This window comes from Balaenoptera acutorostrata, chromosome 1, assembly GCF_949987535.1.
Source record: "Balaenoptera acutorostrata chromosome 1, mBalAcu1.1, whole genome shotgun sequence".
NCBI lineage: Eukaryota > Metazoa > Chordata > Mammalia > Artiodactyla > Balaenopteridae > Balaenoptera > Balaenoptera acutorostrata.
In genome coordinates, this window is record NC_080064.1 from 159,503,331 (window position 1) to 159,521,356 (window position 18,026).

General features: G+C 53.4%; 1 protein-coding gene across 12 annotated transcripts in view; it reads left to right on the plus strand.

Moving 5' to 3' along the window:
- Nucleotides 1-16,089, plus strand: part of NFASC (neurofascin) — a 97,151-nt gene extending 81,062 nt beyond the window's left edge. For all 12 annotated transcript variants that reach the window (XM_028167773.2, XM_028167792.2, XM_028167795.2 and 9 more), the window contains 3 exons: nt 4,514-4,645; nt 6,919-6,988; nt 10,461-16,089. In XM_028167773.2, the coding sequence (XP_028023574.2) occupies nt 4,514-4,645; nt 6,919-6,988; nt 10,461-10,692 (434 nt within the window). In that variant the 3' untranslated portion in view covers nt 10,693-16,089. The remainder of the gene's footprint in view (nt 1-4,513; nt 4,646-6,918; nt 6,989-10,460) is intronic.
- Nucleotides 16,090-18,026: the final 1,937 nt, after the last annotated feature.

Here is an 18,026-nt window from a genome sequence, read left to right on the forward strand (position 1 = left end):
TAAATATACCCTGGTCTTAGAATGTTGCTATTACTGTGTCCATTAGGAATCTGGAAACATGTTGAACGGATCAATTAAGAGTGGTGTTAGCGGACAAATGTAACTGCCCTGAAGCCTTGCAAAAACGCCTTATTCCTCTCAGAGTCTGTGTGTGGGGTCACATTGTGAGTGAGATCATGTCCTAAATTTCTTTTGATTCTTGAGAAACTAAGTTATTTTGATGGGGTCTGGTTGAGCCCACCTTACCCCAGATCCCACTGGGTTTTTGGTTTCTTTGTTTGTTTTTGTGTATCATTGACACTGATTAGTTTTAGGCGTACAACATAATGATTTGATCTGTGTATATACTGCAAAATGATTATCACTATAGGTTTAGTTAACATCTATATCATCACCAAACATAGTTATAAAATTTACTTGGTTTTGAACAGCCTTCTGTATCCAAACTTCACAGAAATTTCTTTGATCTTTTCAGTGAGGACTGAAGGTAACATTTGAACTTTACATGGTGCTGTCAGGAATAGAAAGCTACATTTAATTTCTAAATTGCCCATATGGCCACTTTCCCTGGAATTGTGACTTTCTCTCCCAAGAGAAAGGAGTCTCGTGGGAGACAGCTATCAGCAAGATGGTGGAGCAAACAGGTCACTGCAGACATTCAGACCAACTTCTCTGCAAAAGGTGGTGACCACCATCCAAACACAAGTTGAAGTGACTCCTTCATCCCAGTGCCCAGGTGGCACGTGGTCAAACCAATATCCATGTGACCCTCCAGCTGGTATCAGGAGAAAATGAAAGAGATACCCCAGGTTAACCATAGTGTATTAGGATTAAATTGGTCATTAATCAGTAAGTAGTCAGTGACTGCTTGTTAGGTGACCAGCATCATGCTGAGTACGAGGGGGCCCAAGGAATCCCCTTTTCTCAAGCCTTAATAGTATCATTGGACATCAGAACCCAGGAATCAGAGCAATTAAATGTTACATTGTGCAGAGTAAATAGGGGTGAAGTGGGAGTTCATTGATTGATGTGAGCTGGAGGAATGGGAGATTCAGGAAGGAGTGGGTAGAATGTGGAAAGGTGGAGTGCAAGAAGGGTGGCAATCCAGGCTCTCTGGGGCAGGATGGGAAGGATGCAGGGAGGGGAAGACCAGAGCACCTGGCATGATGGAAGTGTTCTGGGAACATGATAATATGATGTGTCATTGTATCCTTGGGATCTGGTGGACACTGGGGTGAGGGGACTCCTTTAGAATGGGGCAGTGACATGAATATGAGAGACATTTTGGAAGGAGTAAAACGATAGCCCTTAGAGATGAGTCGTGAAGCCACTGGCAGAAGCAAGGGGGCAAGAAGGGGGCAGAGGGACCATCCAAGGAAATGTCAGGAGCAAGCCCTCAGTGTGGAACCGGCTGGAAGGACAATGAGAGATGAAAAAAGGATCACCAGTTGGAAAGGCAGGACTGGAGGGCAGGTGAGAGTAAGAGTCAAGGGTGTCGAGGTAAGTCTGGGAAAGATGCCCTCAGTGATGGTGGATGAGCACTGAGTACAGAGGGGCTCGAGGTTAGCGTCTTGGGGGCGGAGAAAGGAGTTGGCAGGAACTGGAGATGATGGAAGATTAAAGAGTTTACCTATAAGAGGACAGTGCATGCACTAGAGCCAAAAAGTCTGCCAGGTTCCTCAAGGGTTTTTTGTTTTAAGATACAAGGAGCTTCAGTGTGTTTAACAGCAGAAGGGAGGAGACAGCACAGAGGAAGAAATTGAAAATGCTAGAGTTTTCAGAGGTCCTTACAGGATTGAGCCACCAAGGAGGTGAGGCATTGGGTCCCTTCAGAGGGGAGAGAGGAGAGCCCTACTGGACACAGAAGGAAGGGACAGTCATGGAGGCTGTGAGGTTTCAGTGGTCTCCAGAGTGGAGCAGGTGAGCTCGACACGGAGACACTGACTCAGAAAGAGGGTCACATGGGGGCAGCGAGAGGGGGAGGGGGAGCAGTTGGGAGGGGCAGTGAGAAAGGAGTGGAAGGGTGGCCAGGCTGCAGCGAAGGTCCAGTTGAAGTATGACTTAATGAATCTGTGAGGGGCCTGGGTCTTCATCTTCCTCCAGCAAAGCTCAGGGCAAGCACAAAAAGATGCAGTAATTGCCAAGGGGACCCACAGCTGGCGATTGAGTCACGTGCTGGAATGGGTGATGCAGAAGGGAGGGCAGCGTGGAGTTTGAGGGCAGCAGAGACCCCATCAGGCCAAGAGGATGAGTGGACTGAGCGAAGGGAAGGAAGTCAGGAAGCAGATGTGAATCAAGTGCCTCTATGTTCCAGGCTGTGTCCCAGCACTGGGGGGACGACAGTAGCCCTGACAGTCCCTCCTTCAAGGAGCGAGCTTTCTGGGTGGAGAGATGAGAGTGGAGTAGTGAAGAGCACAGACTCGAGCTGTGACGGCCAGGGGTCACAGCTCAGCTCTACCACTTACCAGCTCTGGGCCCCTAAGCAAATCACTAACCTCAGTGCCTCAGTTTCCCCACCTGTGAAATAGAGGTAATAGTAAAAATCCACCTTCTGGGGTTGTTGTGAGGATTAAATTAGATAATCATGGGAAAGCACTTGGAGTCATGCCAGCCCATAGGAAGTGCTTATAGGTGTAAACTGTTAGTAGTAGTAAGGTAGCAAATGGTTATAAGTGCTATGAAGAGGATAAATTGGAGCCCTCAGATAGTGGCTGGGTGGGGGAGAGGGCTTTTGCCTTAGCTGGGAAGTTCCAGGGAGGCCTTTCTGAAGAGATGACCTTTGCTGAGGCAGCCATCTGAAAAAAAGAGCAGCAGATGCAAAGGCCCTGAGGCAGGAGTGGGAGTGGCCAGTGCGGCTGGAGTGTCCAGGGTGGTGGGAGATGGGGCTGAGGGAGCCCAGCAGATCAGGATAAGGAATGGACGGTTTTTCCTAACAGTCATGAGAAGCATTGGAGGCTGAAGTGAGGAAGTGATCTGATCCTGCATGGGGTTTAGGAAGACCTCTCTGACCCTGTGCAGGAAATGGCCTGTGGAAGCAGGAGTGGAAGCAGGGATGGGACTTGCCCCACAGCGTTCCTGGATCAGGGTGGTCACAGCCATGTTCCCACGGGACTCAGCTGCTTTCCAGCCCGGGCTGCCTGGGCAGCCAGAGCACAAAGAGCGTGGAAGGTCTTGTTCATCAGTCTTCATTGTTTATGGAGACCCATCTTGGCGCAATGCCCTTGGCTAGATGCTGAAAACGCTATAAAGACAGTTTCTCTGTCCAAGAAGAGCAAAGGGTAGACTGCACCCAGATACGTGCCCCACAAGATGGTGTGTGAGGCAGACCCTAGAGTACAGCACGGGCCCGGGGTCCATCCTCTGTGCCTGTGCTTTTCCCCGAGGAGGCTCCGAGCTTCAGCTCTGGCTGCGTGGCTCTCAGCACTCCTGCTGTTGTCTGGCTCTCCCAGAGGCCACTCCGCTCGCTCTGCTGGCCCCAGGGTTACCCAGGGTCTGTTCTGCCCTCGTGATCCTTCCTGTGCTCCGCGTCGTGGTTTCCATGGAAGGCTGCTTCTTTTGTTCTCCAGTCCATAGAAAGGAGGAGGGCCGGTGACTCCTACCCACCCCAGCCCTTCTGATCTCTAACCTTAGCCGTTGGTCCTCCAGGACACCATCAGATCTGCTTCTGGTCTCCAGGCCCGCCCATCTGCCCCTCGCGTCATGAAGGTGTCTGCCCACTTTGAGACAGGTCTCCACATGTCCAGGCAGGGACAGCGAGGGGCCCACTGTCACAGGGGCCTCCACGTATGGAAGTGGTCTGGAAGCGGCAGCATGGGGTGTGCTGAAGGCACAGCCCTGGCCCTAAGCTCGCCGCCGGCCCATCTGGGCTACCCACACAGGGACTGTCTTTGCTGTCAGGGAGCCCACAGTGCAGCTGGGGAGACCTGAGGAAGCACAGGGCATCCTGGAACTGTACCCCACCTGCGACCCACTGCCGGGAAGCCCGACTGGCTTCAGGGCCGTACTGGTGGGACAGGCCGCTGCTCTGTGCCTGTGCAGGCCTGCGAAGGCGTTCTTCCAGGGGTTTCGCCATGTGACCGCTGACTTTGTTCCCTGACGGGTAGCGTGCTGGCTCACCCCTGGCTCATTCGTGGGAAATCATAGTGAATCCCTGGCCTTCCCTCATTCCCCACCAGGCTGTGCCCAGCCATCGCGTTTGCAAGAGTGCCGTGCCTCATCCTCAGGAAACTTCCCCTCCTAAAGGGCCTGTTCAGCCTTCTGCTGCTTATTCTGCTCCCTGGACCCCTTTCCTGTGCCTCTTTTCTGACCTTTTGACCTTGACTTTTGAATTATTTTCTCTTTGTCCCTGTAGTAGGGTAGGGTAGTTTGGGCCAGAGAGCTGCTGGGTGGTACCGTTGGGCTGCAGGAGGAACCTGGACAGGAAATAACTGAAGTTCTTCCCTCCCCGCCCCCTCCTCCCCTCCTCCCACGTGAATCATTCACCGCGTGTGTGCTTCTGGCCCTCCCCCGCCAGCCTACACCAACAACCAGGCGGACATCGCCACCCAGGGCTGGTTCATTGGGCTCATGTGCGCCGTCGCCCTCCTCGTGCTGATCCTGCTCATCGTCTGTTTCATCAAGAGGAGTCGAGGCGGCAAGTACCCAGGTAAGATGTGTCAGGGGGGTGGGCTTGGGGGACAGGGCCCGCAGGCTTTCCTGCGAGTCACCAGGTCCCCTGCCAGGTCCAGGCGGCTCCGTCCTCTCAGTGAGCACGGTCCTTGCCAAGCTCGGACGTACGGTCCTCTTGCCTGTTCTGTGCATCTTAGAGTTGCCAGAAAGCACTTGAGTTAATTAAGTTCGCCTGAGGTGGGGGGTGGAGCAGTCCAGGCGGCCAGAGAGGAGATGGAAAGAACCCTGGCTCCCGTTAAGAATGACCTTCCCTCCCCTTGACTCACCACCCATCTGCTCAGTAATTGGCTTTTTTCAGCCTGAATCTCATTAGGATCCTATGTCCCAGTGAAGTGGGAAGGAGAGATGCATTTTCTGTAACCGTAAGAGAGAGACCAGAGTGAAGAGAGGTCTGGATGGAAGAAGCACATGCATGAGAGAGGCCGCAGAGCTGGGCTCTCAGCATGGCTGGGTTGAAATCACAGATACACCAGCAGAGGGTCAGATGCTCCTACATGAGGAGCAGGCAGAGGCTGAGGGGTGGGTTGCACTGAGAGGGACCCCCAGTCCTTAAAGGGCTTTGAGCTTTTCTTGAGTCCCAGAGTAGTATTTCTCTTCTGTGGCCTGAAGATCCTCCAGCCCAGACAAACCAAGGTCAAGGACAAGGACCTCTGGCTTTTTTGTTTCTGGAAATATTGACTGTTTTTCAAACAGGGATGAGAAAGCCATCTGTCTGTGATGGAGTGGGTAGGGTGACAGGAGACAGGATAATGGATGACCCTGAGAGTGAAAATCCAGCTGGATTGCACAGTGAAATTGCTCCCTGCCCCCAAAGCCATCGCCAGACACACCCCATGCTCCCCAAGTGCCGGCTTCTCCGCTCTCTGTGAACACATCCTCCTCCACGATCCCCTAAAACTCAACGCAAAGAGAGAGGAGATTCTGTTTTATTTTCTTCCCCTGGCCCGTGTGCCCTCAGACCCTAGGATTCTAAAGAGTTATGCCTCTCCTTCAAGTCAGGGAGGGCAGGAAATTATACTTCTTTATTGGTGAATGATGTTTTCTTTCACTTTGTTGTGCTGTGTTCGGACTGGTTTTCTTCTGTAAGGGAGAAAGGCAGAGTTAGGAGAGGGGCAGCCTTTCTGAGCTTACCCTCTGTTCCAGGTGGAACTGATGCACCTGAGAACTGATCAGATAAACTCTGAGCCTTCCTCTGCCTGTTCCAGAAAGTTCTTCTTACAGCTAATCCCCTTTCCTCCAGCTCCAAGGGAAGCCCGCCATCCATTAGGAAGATGAGTGAACCAGGAGCCTTGAGACCAGGGCTCCAGTCTCCACCTTAAACTTTGTTTAGTTGCTAACTAGTTACGTGACATCTTCAAGGCCTCAGCTTCCCTCCCCTAAAATAGGGATGATTATCCTGCCTCCTACCTCAGAAAGAAACGAAGTCACTCACCTCAGTGTCTGCTGTGTGCCAGGCTCTGTGCTGGGTGCTAAGGATACTAGAAGGAGAGGTGACCTCTCCCTCAAGGACAGTGCAGCTGGCATAGTAGGAGGATCACAGCACAAGACAGGGCCTGGGAGGGACGCTGACGCATCACAGAGGAGGTGTGGGAAGAGGGAGTCGCACAAACAAGTGAGGTCACAGTGAAGAGAGCACCTTCCATTCCAGAGGTGTGTGTGGCGTGTCCTGTCTGCCCAGGGCACTCTCTTAGGAGCTTTGAAGAAACACACAGTCCCCACCCTCGAGAAAAGAACTAGCATTCTGTTACAGGCAAAATAATTGTGCACAAATAATTATAACACGGAGCCAGATTAAGAAAGGTGCCAAGGAATTCCCTGGTGGTCCAGTGGTTAGGACTCGGCGCTTCCACTGCAGGGGGCATGGGTTCGATCCCTGGTCAGGGAACTAAGATCTAGTATGCCACGTGCCGCAGCCAAAAAAAAAAAGAAAAAAAGAAAGGTGCCAAGGATCACATCCATTTGGTGTTTGGAGAAGACATTGTGGAGCAGTGGTGGGGAGCCGGGTGGGGGGAGATTTCAGTTGTCAGTGGAGATGTAAGAAAAGCCCCAGTGACGGGGAGGAGGAAGCAGAATTCATTTGACACCCGATCAACTGTGGGAGGCAAGAACAAGGGGGGCATGGATGGGGCCTTGTTAAGAGGGAGAGTCACGGAACCCAGAGGCGGCTCCTTTGGCTATACTTCGGGGCCCCGCAGAGCAGGAGCGCGCTCAGTCATCACGTCTGTGTCTTTGCTTCCCTTACTGACCAAGTGCGAGAAAAGAAGGATGTTCCCCTTGGCCCTGAAGACCCCAAAGAAGAGGATGGCTCCTTTGATTACAGGTGCGCGATCTCCTTGACTCCTGTTCACACAGAGCACCCCCTGTCAGGTGGGTTCTCCTCACCGCCCCCCGAGGCAGCCCCCTTCCCTCAGAGCTGCTCAGCTGGGCTGAGACGCTCCTGCACGGATGTCCTCTCCCATCAGGCTGTCACCTCTGCCTCTGCGACAGCACCCCCCATCCCCCCGGGGACGGGGAGCACTGCCCAACACACTTACACTCATTCGATGAACAGCATTTCATTCATTCAACTGCACAACTCAGATTTATCACATTCTTTGTATGTGTGTTTCCACCTTTGCGTTCTGAAAGCGCACCCAGGCCCCCCTTGCTGTGAAATGAGCTCTGCTCTCAGCTTCCTCTCTGACTACACCCCACCTTAACTCTGAAGATGATGACCTGGGGAAGTTGTATTGTCTTTAAAACTCAACTAGGTGAGGGATGAAGGGGGCATGGGGGGTTGTTCTAGGCCTTTTCCTCAGGAACTAGAATGACTTCTCTGGGCTGCAGCTTGGAAAAGGCCTTGGAGAGGCATTTGGTCCAGTGCCTGCATCCCAGATGAGAAGACCAAGGCCCAGGCTGGGACGTGACCTGGAAGATTCCTGTACTCTCCACTCAGTGAGCTAGTGCAGAACTGGAGAGCCCAGGGGCCCAACGTCCAGCTACCAGCGTCCAGCTACTGCCACTGTCTTATGCCCATGCTCCCTCTCAGATCTGGACGGGCCTTTGTATCTGGCTTAACAAAAGTTGTAATCTGTCCATTTTATTGGCAGGTATGCTTTGAGTGAAGGAATGGTGCAGGATGAGTCATGGAGGTCTCGTTCCCAGGCCAAGTGCAAAGGGAGGAAATGTTCTGATTGGAGCCCTCCTTCCCCACCCCCACCAAGTCACTCTCTGGGGCCAGATCACCCCATCCTCCTCTGACCTCTCCTTATCCTATCTTGGGCCTCCGCCACTTTGCCCATCATCAGCCTCTCAAACTGGATCAGATCAATGGGCGGCAGAGCCACTGCCCACACAGGAGCCTGTCTGGCGGCTTATAGACTCTGTCTATCCATCCAATTCATGCATCCCCAGTAGCCTCCCAAAGAACAAGCACGAGAGACCCCTCCCCAGGCTGTCCTCAGCACCCTTGGTGGGGCCCAGCTTCCCCATGGGCCAGGAGCTATCCTCTGGCCGTCAGTTCCAAAGGCCCTGGGCCTTCTCTCCCCAGGCCCTCAGTGCAGCGTGAGGAAGGGTGAGGACCTCCTCAAATACAGGGCCAGGTAACCTGCGCTATGAGAAGCCACTTCCTCAGGTACCTCTCCTCCACCAGGCACCAAAGCTGTTGGGCGAAAACACCTGCCTCCTCACCACCCCAACCCCCTGACCCACCGACACTGAGGCTGGATACACATATACTGGTGCACGCACGCACGGGCTTCCACACCACACACACGCATGTACACACATGCGCGCACGCACATACACACCCCTTGGCTTTGGCTCTGGGGAGGCCTGCGGCATCCATCCTAGAGCCCCCACTTGGATGAGTCCAAGAGTCCGAAACTGGGAAAGGGGAGAAATTAATACATTAGAGGAAAAGCCAAGTTTCTGGGCGGGACAGGCTGGGGGGCTGGCTCACCCTGCTCGTCTGGGACCTCGCTGCCCAAGCACCTCTCTGGTGTGTCTCTCTCTGCTTCTCTCTCCCTTGTCTGGCCACCTGGTCCTCGAAGGTCTCCTGGAAGGTAGGCTAACAGGTGGCTGGACCAGGGGGCCACAGTCACTGGGTTTCTTTCAGGCTTCCCTTAGGAGAGATCTGTTCTTTCCAGACCTAGATCCTCTTTCCCCACGAGAACCTGACACACTAAGGACCCCTCCCACCCCCACTGGGCCACCCTGTTCAGTGATTGCAATTAGCTTGGGGGCCTGGAATTCCCGAGAACCACATAGACACAATCGTCACTCCCCTGCAGGGGGAGTGGAGGGCCCTGGGGAGAGGGTGCCTGTGAAAAAGACTGGCAAGTGGGGCAAGGAGCCTGGTCATTAGAATCTGCTGGTTCTCAAAATGTGAATTCCACCCCCTGAACAAATACAACATAACCCCAGACACCCACTTCCCTCACTCAGCTGCCTCTCCCACAGCTCTGCCGTCAGAGAACACAGTTAAGCAGGGTAACAGGGCCGCATTCACTCAGCTCATGGGGGCAGTGGGCTAATAGCCTTCCATCTCCTGATGCCTAGCTCCTCTGGCTCGCGGCCCTCCCCCGACAGCTGTCTTTGACCAGCACTGCAGTTAGAAGTGAGAACTCACTGCCCACTCTAATGGCAACTCAGCCAGTGGTTTGCCACAAGCCCAGGAAGGGCTAAGTGTGGCCTGGGGCAGGGGAGTGGGGGTGGGGGGGTGTCTGCTCAGACTGCCTGGCACCGCTGTGGTCCTGCCTGCCGGGACCCAGATGCCCACTGCTGGTCCGGCTGCCCCCTGCCTGGGACCTTGTCTCTTCTCTGAAGTGCAGCCAGCAGCACCTGGTCCCCGCCTCTGAGCCTAAAAGAGCCAGGGGAAGGGATGTGGTGCCTGAGCAGATGCTGGCCCACTCGGGGTATCTCACTTCCTGGGGGCACAGCAGGCACCCCAGTGGGTAGATGCCACTTTAACTACCAGCTCTCCTTGCATGAGAGGAGCTTAAGGGCAGGACCTGGGGCCTCAGAGGGGGGCTGAGCTGGATCCTCTGAGCCTTGCTGGTTTTGTCTCAAGTTGCTGGCCCCTCCTATCTCATTTGCATGCCCCTCTCTCCTCCCTCCATCACTTGCTAGCCCTGAAGCAACAGCATCTGTTTGTGGATAAACCAGAGCTGAGAGGAACACCACCAAGACAGAGAAGGGGAAAGGCAGGGAGAGGTTTGTCCCTTTAAGGCCCAGACCCTTGCTTTTTGTCAAGGGCAGAGTCTTTCCAGAGAGAGTCACAGATCACAGAGAGTCAAAGCTAGTTGAACCCTCTTGATGGAGGGACTAAGGCCCAGTGAGAAGGAAGGGCTTTCCCAAGGCCACAGAACCACACAGTGACACACATGGGACCAGAACTCCAAGTCCTCGACTACCCTTCTTTGACCCTTCCTGTCCCCCTGGTCTACAAGCGGCTGGCTCTGCCTCACCATGGGGTGGCGTCCTCTGCCTGCTTCCACCCCGGAGAGCAACCCAGCTTCCCGGAGAGGACCCCAGACCCGGCGTCCAGGAGTGTGGGTCCCTCCCAGCTCTGCACCAGCTTGCCCCTCGCCTGGGAGACGATGCCGTCCTCTCTAGGCCTCAGCTTCCCTTCTGCAGAACTGGCCGGACAGGAAGGGGAGTGAGGGCTGGTCTGGGTCACCCCTGAGGTCCCGTCCTCTCTGAGCTGTGTGGTACGCATGCCTGGCAATAGGCTGGAGGCCTTCTTCCGCCTGGCCTGGGTTTGGGCTGCGCTGGGTGGGCCAGCCCTGACTCTCTGTCCTCTCTCCATCCAGTGACGAGGACAACAAGCCCCTGCAGGGCAGCCAGACGTCCCTGGATGGCACCATCAAGCAGCAGGAGAGTGATGACAGCCTGGTGGACTATGGCGAGGGCGGCGAGGGACAGTTCAATGAGGACGGCTCCTTCATCGGCCAGTACACAGTCAAAAAGGACAAGGAAGAGACAGAGGGCAACGAAAGCTCAGAGGCCACATCTCCTGTCAACGCCATCTATTCTCTGGCCTAACAGAGCCCCCCAGGCACAGCCACTACTTTGCAAGTAGAAGGAGGGGAGAGGGGGAGACGAGCCGCTGCAGACCTACCACAAAGCCGCCACCACCTTCAGGGACAAGGGTACAACATGGGAGTCTGCCAAGCTGTGAGGACCAGTGACCACCCAGCCAACCGCAAGCCCCCTCCCGATGACCCCCCCCCGGGGTGCCACCGGTGGGCGAGCTGGAGCCATGGCTAAGCTCAGCTGGAGGGAGCCCAGGTCCCTTGCTCAGCCTCACAGCCACCCCCAGCCTCTACCCACACTGCCTGCCCTTGACCTCAACACACACACTCACCAGTTTCTGTTGGTTACGGTACTTACTCATTGTCTTTATTTTTGCTTTGTGGGTCTTCTCCTCCAGACCCAACATCTCCATTTTCTTTTCCTTTTGAAGAAATGTCCCTGGAAAAAAAGAAAGAATAGGTGGATTCTCCCCCAGGAAACTGCAAAGATAGGCAAAAAAAAGGATTGATCCGTAAACGAACATATAGAAAAGCTATAGTATTCAAACCGCGGCTGGGCCAACGTATTTCCGAAGGATGCCTTTCTCGCCAGATGCCTCCCCTGGCCCCCAACCCATCCACCTCAGCCTTGTCAGTTGCTGAGCTGGGCTTGGCTCCTTTCTGGAAAATGACAGTATTTTTGGCAGGGAGAGGGTCAGCAGGCCTCCTTGCCTTGCTCTGGTTCAGTTGGGAGGTGGGCTTACCTCTTGCCCCTCACTCTTACCCTGCCCCTTCCTCTGGAGTGTCTGAGACAAAAGCTGCACTGACTGAAGGAGTTTAAGGAACAGGAGTGGGAAGGACTTCAGCTCCAGTGACTGTGTACCTCAAGCAGAGGAGAACCAGGAATCTGTCCCTAGGGAGCTGTGCCCACCTCGAGAGAGAAGGAAAGGGCTAGGTTTGGACTTCATTCCTCCCCATCAGTGAAAGGATGTGGGAGAGAGGACCACACCCACTGCATCCAGAGTAGAGGGTGCCTCCCACCTGGTCAGGGTCTGTGCTGCTGCCCTCCAGGAGATGGACCCCTGCGACGTGAAGGCTGTGCTGGTGTGCTTGGGGGTGGAAAGCACTGCTCCCCCTTTCGTCTCTAGCGGATAGCAGCTCCTCAGTTCTGTATGATGTTGAAACTGGTGTTTTGTGGCGTGTGGATGGGGCCCTGCTGCCCCCAAGACTGAGCCGGTGTGTCCTTTCCTTAGGGTATTTACCTATCAGGAGACACCATCCTCCACCCCCCCGCAGGAACACGGCACTAACAGTGCTGTAAAGCCTGGCCTGGGAGTGCTCTTCGTATGCCTTATGCAGCTCTGACCTGTCCCGGCAGTTCCCAGGTTCCCAGCCCCTCCCTGCAAGCCTTGAAGCCTCCAGTGACATCTGTCTCAAGGAGAATGGGGCGGCCTATGCAAGCGTCACAGCAGAACCAGAAGCAGCCACTCAGAATGTGCCCTGCAGCCCATTGCCCCAGATGGAGACACTCGCAGACCTGCAGTTCTCTGAGACCCAAGGCACTGCCTTCATGCTCCCCACCTATTCCATTTTGAAACCAAAGGTACCTAGCCTCAGAGAGAGAGAGACCTAGAGCCTAAGAGTAACCCTTCAGCTGTTGCTGCAGCTAAAGTCGGTTTCAGGAGGATGAAGCTGACCCCCAGTAGTGGACCACCTGCCACAGACACAGCCTCTGATTGGAGCCTCGAGCTTCTTGCGAGGCGACCTGGGCAGGAGCAGGGCTGTGTCCTTCAGAGACGTTATTAAAGCATCGTTTGCCACATGTTTAAGCCACAAAGGTATTAGCAATGCTTGCATCACTTAATAATCAGTCAGTTGAAGGTCAAGCCCATCGGCACACCTACTCTGTCTGCAGGTGAGAAAATGTAGCCCAGAGCTGAGCCAGTTATGTTGTCTGAACCTGAGCGAGTAACTGTCCTTTGGTCCAAGCCGTAGCCAGGTGTGCTGCCCGGAAGCCTGGGGGGCAGCTCTCTCGTGATGATAGGAGACAGGGTGAATAGCAGGGGGCTAGGAAGCCAGCTCAGGGGTCCCCTCCCCTGGCTTTCCTCCTCCACCTGCCTGGATACTGCTGGGCATTCCTGTAGCCTAGGGAATGTCAGGGAAGTGTGCCTGCGAGCTGGATTAAAGGACCGGCCTTTCCAGAAAACACTCTGGATCTGAGCAGAGCAGTCCGTCTCTCGGGCCCTCATTCCGTATTGCACGGTCCGCACTAGTAAACTCATTGCACCGGAAGTAAGCTCTTTAGGCAGGATGGGCCGTAAGATGTCACACCCGTCCCCTTGCCTCAGGAAGGTCCTCCACACAACTGATGATGGGGGAAGGGCTGACAGTCGTGGAACTGAGTCTTGGGACAGAGTGGCATTGGTTGGGGGTACTCAGTGCTTAACCGCCAGTGGCTCCAGGCTCAAAGGGAAGAGCTTTGGAGGGGGAACTTGGTCCTGAAGGCTGGGCAAGACAGGGGCAGTCCTGCATCCTGAGCCTCGCTTCTCTGCCCCTTGGGGCAAGTTGCTGAACTTGTCTGTATTTTGGTGCCTCTGTCTCCTCTAGTCAGTCCCTCCTTTGAAAACCTGTCCCCACAGAGGGGCACGGGCCCAGCTAAAGGAGCGGGGAGGCCAGTGTCTGGGGAGGTCACCACTGCAGGGCCGGGGGACAGCTGCCTCTCACCTTGCCTGGGTCGTGGTGAATGGGACCCTTCTTTCCTTACCTTGCTTTTGGGGAGATGGTTGAGTTTCAGCTGAAAACTAGCCGCTTCCCTCGTCCGTTGCCTTTGCCCTGAGGGGTCGGAGGCATTTGGTCTACCCCCTTCCTGGCGGGTCCCAAGGTCCAAGAGGCTGCCGGTGCCAGTACTGCTCACCCTGCAAGGGGACCGCAGCCTGGGCCCAGACAGTGCTTTCATGGTTTCTGTGCACGCAGTTAGCCCTGGAAAAGGGGTGGGAACAGACCCACAGATGTCTGTGGCTTTTCCAGCTGCTGGACTGCCTCCCTGCACAGCCGGCAGCTGCACCGGCACACTCACGGCAGACCTAGGCCCCTTTGCAGGGCGGCACTTTCGGGGGAACAATCCAGATTACGACCTTGTCTTGAAGAGGATGAGTCCATAGCCAGGCCCGCTGGAGATGAAATGTAAAGGGCTGTGTGGGGTGCCGTGCACAACTCAGGGCAGGGGAAGGAGGCTGCCCAAGCTGGGCCCCACTTGGGCAATTCTTGGAGGCCAAACCAAGAGAGACAGAGTCTGATCCGAAGGAGAGCGAATTTTCCCCAGGAACAGCACAGGCAGCAGCTTTTTAAGGCTCCTGGGGCTCTTTGCAGTATCAGAGCCAAGTCACAGAGCATCCCAAACAGCCCGTGTGACGAGAGCCGTGGGGATTTCACACACTCTTGCCTCAGTCTTTGCAAGGCTGCTCCACTAACACGCTGAAAAGGGGAGGCTTCCTGGGCTCTCAGCTGGTGGGGCTGGTGTCAGGAATCACTTCTCGGTGGGGGGGCACAGAGCCCACTCCCCGCCCGCCCGCGATACCTCAGTCACCACTGCGGCAGCCCCTGCCACACACACACAAGCCCGTGTTGTAAATCGTTCCACCCAGCTAGGTCCACTGGAAAGAAATCACCCTGTGGATCCTGGTTGATCTTTACATGGTGGCTTAAGAGTAGCATATAGGGAGATCCCTGATTAAAATAGAAAACCAGAGGAGTCAAACGAATGAAACAAAGAGCTTGAAATGTCAGGAGGACACTCAGTGCCCCGGTCAGAGCCCGACTCCTGGGCAGCCCCTCCTTGACACCAGGCAGGGGCCACCCCATGGGAGTTCAAGCCAACCTTGTGGCTGTCCCCAGCCTGCCCAGCCCAAGCCAGGGCAGTGCCCTTTCCTTCCCTCCCCTACTAAGAACGGGTCCTGAGAAGGAGCAGAGGGAAAGGAGGACAGCTGTCCAGGGAAGCCACCAGACCCCACCACCCAGTGTGTCAAGCCACACCCAAAACCAGTGTCCCTCTAGCAGTACATTAGTATTAAATGGATGTTTTGTAATGATAAGGATGGAAGGGAAATAGGTACAAAGCTGTCTAGCTTAAGACAGGATCAGATTTCAGCGTGCAGAGGGATCACAGAGCTGATCTCATTGAAAGTACGCATCTAAGCTAAAATCCAGGGAGGTAAAGGGACTTGCCCGAGGTCACACAGCTAGTAAATCAAGGTGAGGTAGGGCTTGAGCTCAGGCCTTCTGACTCCTTGTTCAGTGTTCTTTCATCTCACTGCAGCTGCCGCCTTGGGAACAGCGGTGTTACTTAAGATCTGGCCTTCTGGTTCACTGTCTCCCACGTCTCTTTCCTCTTCTCCCGCATCCCCATACACCTCCGCAGATGAAATCAGGGGATTTTTCTGAGTCCCAGATCAGCCAGTCTGTGCCAGCCTGTGGTGAACCAGCCATGCTGTTAAGGGAGACCCAAGCCAGGAGAAGAGAGTGACGAGCTGATTGGTGTTTGTCACCATGAAGCCTAGAGTATCCCCTAGGGTGGTGTCTCTCGCTTCGTAACACATCGGGCCCCCAGCATACTGTGTCCCTCGGAAGAGCGGGTGTGGAGGGCGCTGTCCCCTCCGCCCCCGGCCGCAGGGTGCCGAGGGGCAGCAGGGCCCATGGAAGCTCCACCCCCAGGATCTGCTGGGCTGGAGGTCAGCACGTGTAAAGACTTCAGTGAAGCAATAAATACAAAAATCTGGGAGAAGAAATCCAGAATTTTGTGCACGTCTCTGTTTCTTTTTCAAAAAGGATGCAGATCAGGTGACCCTGCCCTGCTCTCCTTTCTGATTCCCAAATTCGACGTCCTCAGTCAGTGTTGTCCCTCTGCCCAGCTCCCAGCTCTTTGCCAACCTCACATCCTCCTGCACTGAGCATCAGTTGCCTGTGACGTGGCCGCCTTCTGTCCTGGTCCCACCCTCACCCATGCTGGGCCCTGGAGGACCTCTTGCCCTTCACCTCCCTTCAACGCACACATTTTCCAGTTCGTTCCTTTCAGTGGGGAAATCTTTTCCGAATGTCTCCATCCCTTCCCACCTACCCACACACCCACAAATTGGTCTGATCTTTTCTTTCATTGGTTAAATATTTAACTCACCTTGGCACACCTTGTTTTAACCCCTCTCACATCGTGTTCTTTCCTTTTTGCGAGTTGCTTTGCATTAACCAACGTTGTCAGTGACAGATGCATATCTGAGGGTGTCACGCTCGACCTTCAGCAGGGAAGGCTTCTGGGTCGTGAGGACCATCTAATATGTGGACTTATAAACTGACTGCATGAGCAATGAAAAGGCCAAATTATTCAGAATTTTTTTTGAATCACTGTAAAAAAAAAAAAAACTGATTTCTTTTGTATAGAGAACACTAAACGTATAATAAAAGTTGTTCAAAATGGACTCTGGCCATGTAATTTGTTCATTTTCCTTAGTGGGTAGAAGAGGGATGTCCAGGGATTAATGACAGAAATGAATCGTGGGGTTTTTCATGGGCAACAGACAGCATACACAGAGAATTCTGCAATACCAGCCCCCATCTTGAAGTTGGTCTTATCTTGGAAAACTCATTGGCACAGTTAGTGTTTTCAACGTAGAACGAGTGGTATAGGAATGTGCTCAGCCATGGAGACACCCCTGATTCAACGCAACTGACATCTGCTTGTGCACAACCACCTGTTAAGAAGTGCCGTGTTGGGATGTTGGGAGAAGGAAAGGAATGTGCAGTGAAGCTCTGCCTCCTAGCCGCTCCTCCTTTGCAGCCCTGCCTGCCCTGAGATGTGAGAACACTGGCATATGCCCTGCCTTGTGCCTGACACAGAACAGACATTTCATATCATTGAAAGGATGAATAAAACTGCTTACGACAAACCGAAACCCCCTAATAGACTCAAAGGAATCTCAATCAACAAGCAAGTAGAGAAGGGAAGGAAACAGAGAGGGCTGTGTTGGTTAGGGACACCGCTCAAGTTTCATCACACCGCCTTTCTTGATACTTTGGCCTGTAGTTGTGCACATTCCCCCTGAGGAGTGGCTGAAGACCATCGCCCAGGCAGCATGAGGATGCACCCAGACACTGTTAAGTCCCCTCCCTTTCCTCAGGGTAGTGTGGGGAGTAGAGTGGTTCTGCTTGTGTAGAAAGATAACTAGTGGTTTATAGGCAGTAATGGGAAATAAGGGCAAAAAGATTCCCCTGCAAATGTAGACCTAAATCTCTCGGACAAAGAACTGCAAAGTAACTATCCAAGCCACCTGTGTTTATTCTTCCTTCAGAAAAGATCGTTGACTTGAGGGGTTATTGCTTCATTAGATTAAAATAAGACCTTATTTCCAGGTCTGGCTCCTTCTGTATAACTCATTGGGTTTATCACACACCACCTCTGAACCTCCCTATTCACTTGGAATATGAGAAAGACCTTATCATTCTCAAGTTCACAGATTGTCTCAGAAATTTGCTCCTTCTGTCCACTTGCACTGTCCCTCCATTAGTCCAAGGCCTCATCCTGAATTGACAGTGTCCTTGCCTCCTGTGTTGCCTACTCCCCCTGAAATTGCAGCCAAAAGGGTCTTCTAAAATACAAATCTGATCATGTCACTCCTTTACTGGAAACCTTCAAGTTTGCTACAATAACCTTGTTTGCTGTAATAACCTTGTTTGCTATAATAGGATAAAATCTAAACTCCATGGTTTGACATGTTAGACCTTACATCTGCAGCCTCATTTTTTTTTTTTTTTTTTTTTTTACTACTCACATATACCCTAAATTCTAGCCATTTCAAGCTATTTCCAGCTCCCCTGACATGCAAAGATTTCTCAGACTTCTCAACTTCGGAAATTCAATTGAGCTCAAAAAGCACCTATTAATAACCTACTCTGGGCCAGTTAATGACATAAAGTAAGTAGGATAGAGTTCCAGTCCTCAGGAAATTCAGACTGTCACGGGCGACAGTCAGGTAACAAAAGCAATGTGATAGTGTCCAGGACAGCGGGCTCAACAACTGTGGGTTCAACAAATGAATTATGGCCCAAAGGTGAGTCCTCTTGGAATATTCTCCTCTCAACCTTCCAGACCCCCCTCCCTCTGGATAATTCATAATCCCTGGAGTTGATGCTCACAACCAAGCCTTGTAAGTCCTGATTCCAGGCTCTCATACCTCTCTAATCACCTTTCTCCTTACAGATCATCTCTCTGGGCTCCTGGAAGGCAGGCTGTGGCCTCCATGCTTGGTCACACATCTTTAACAGGACGTGCAGGTGACACTGTCTCAGGAAGTCCTCCCTGATCCTGATATGACCTCA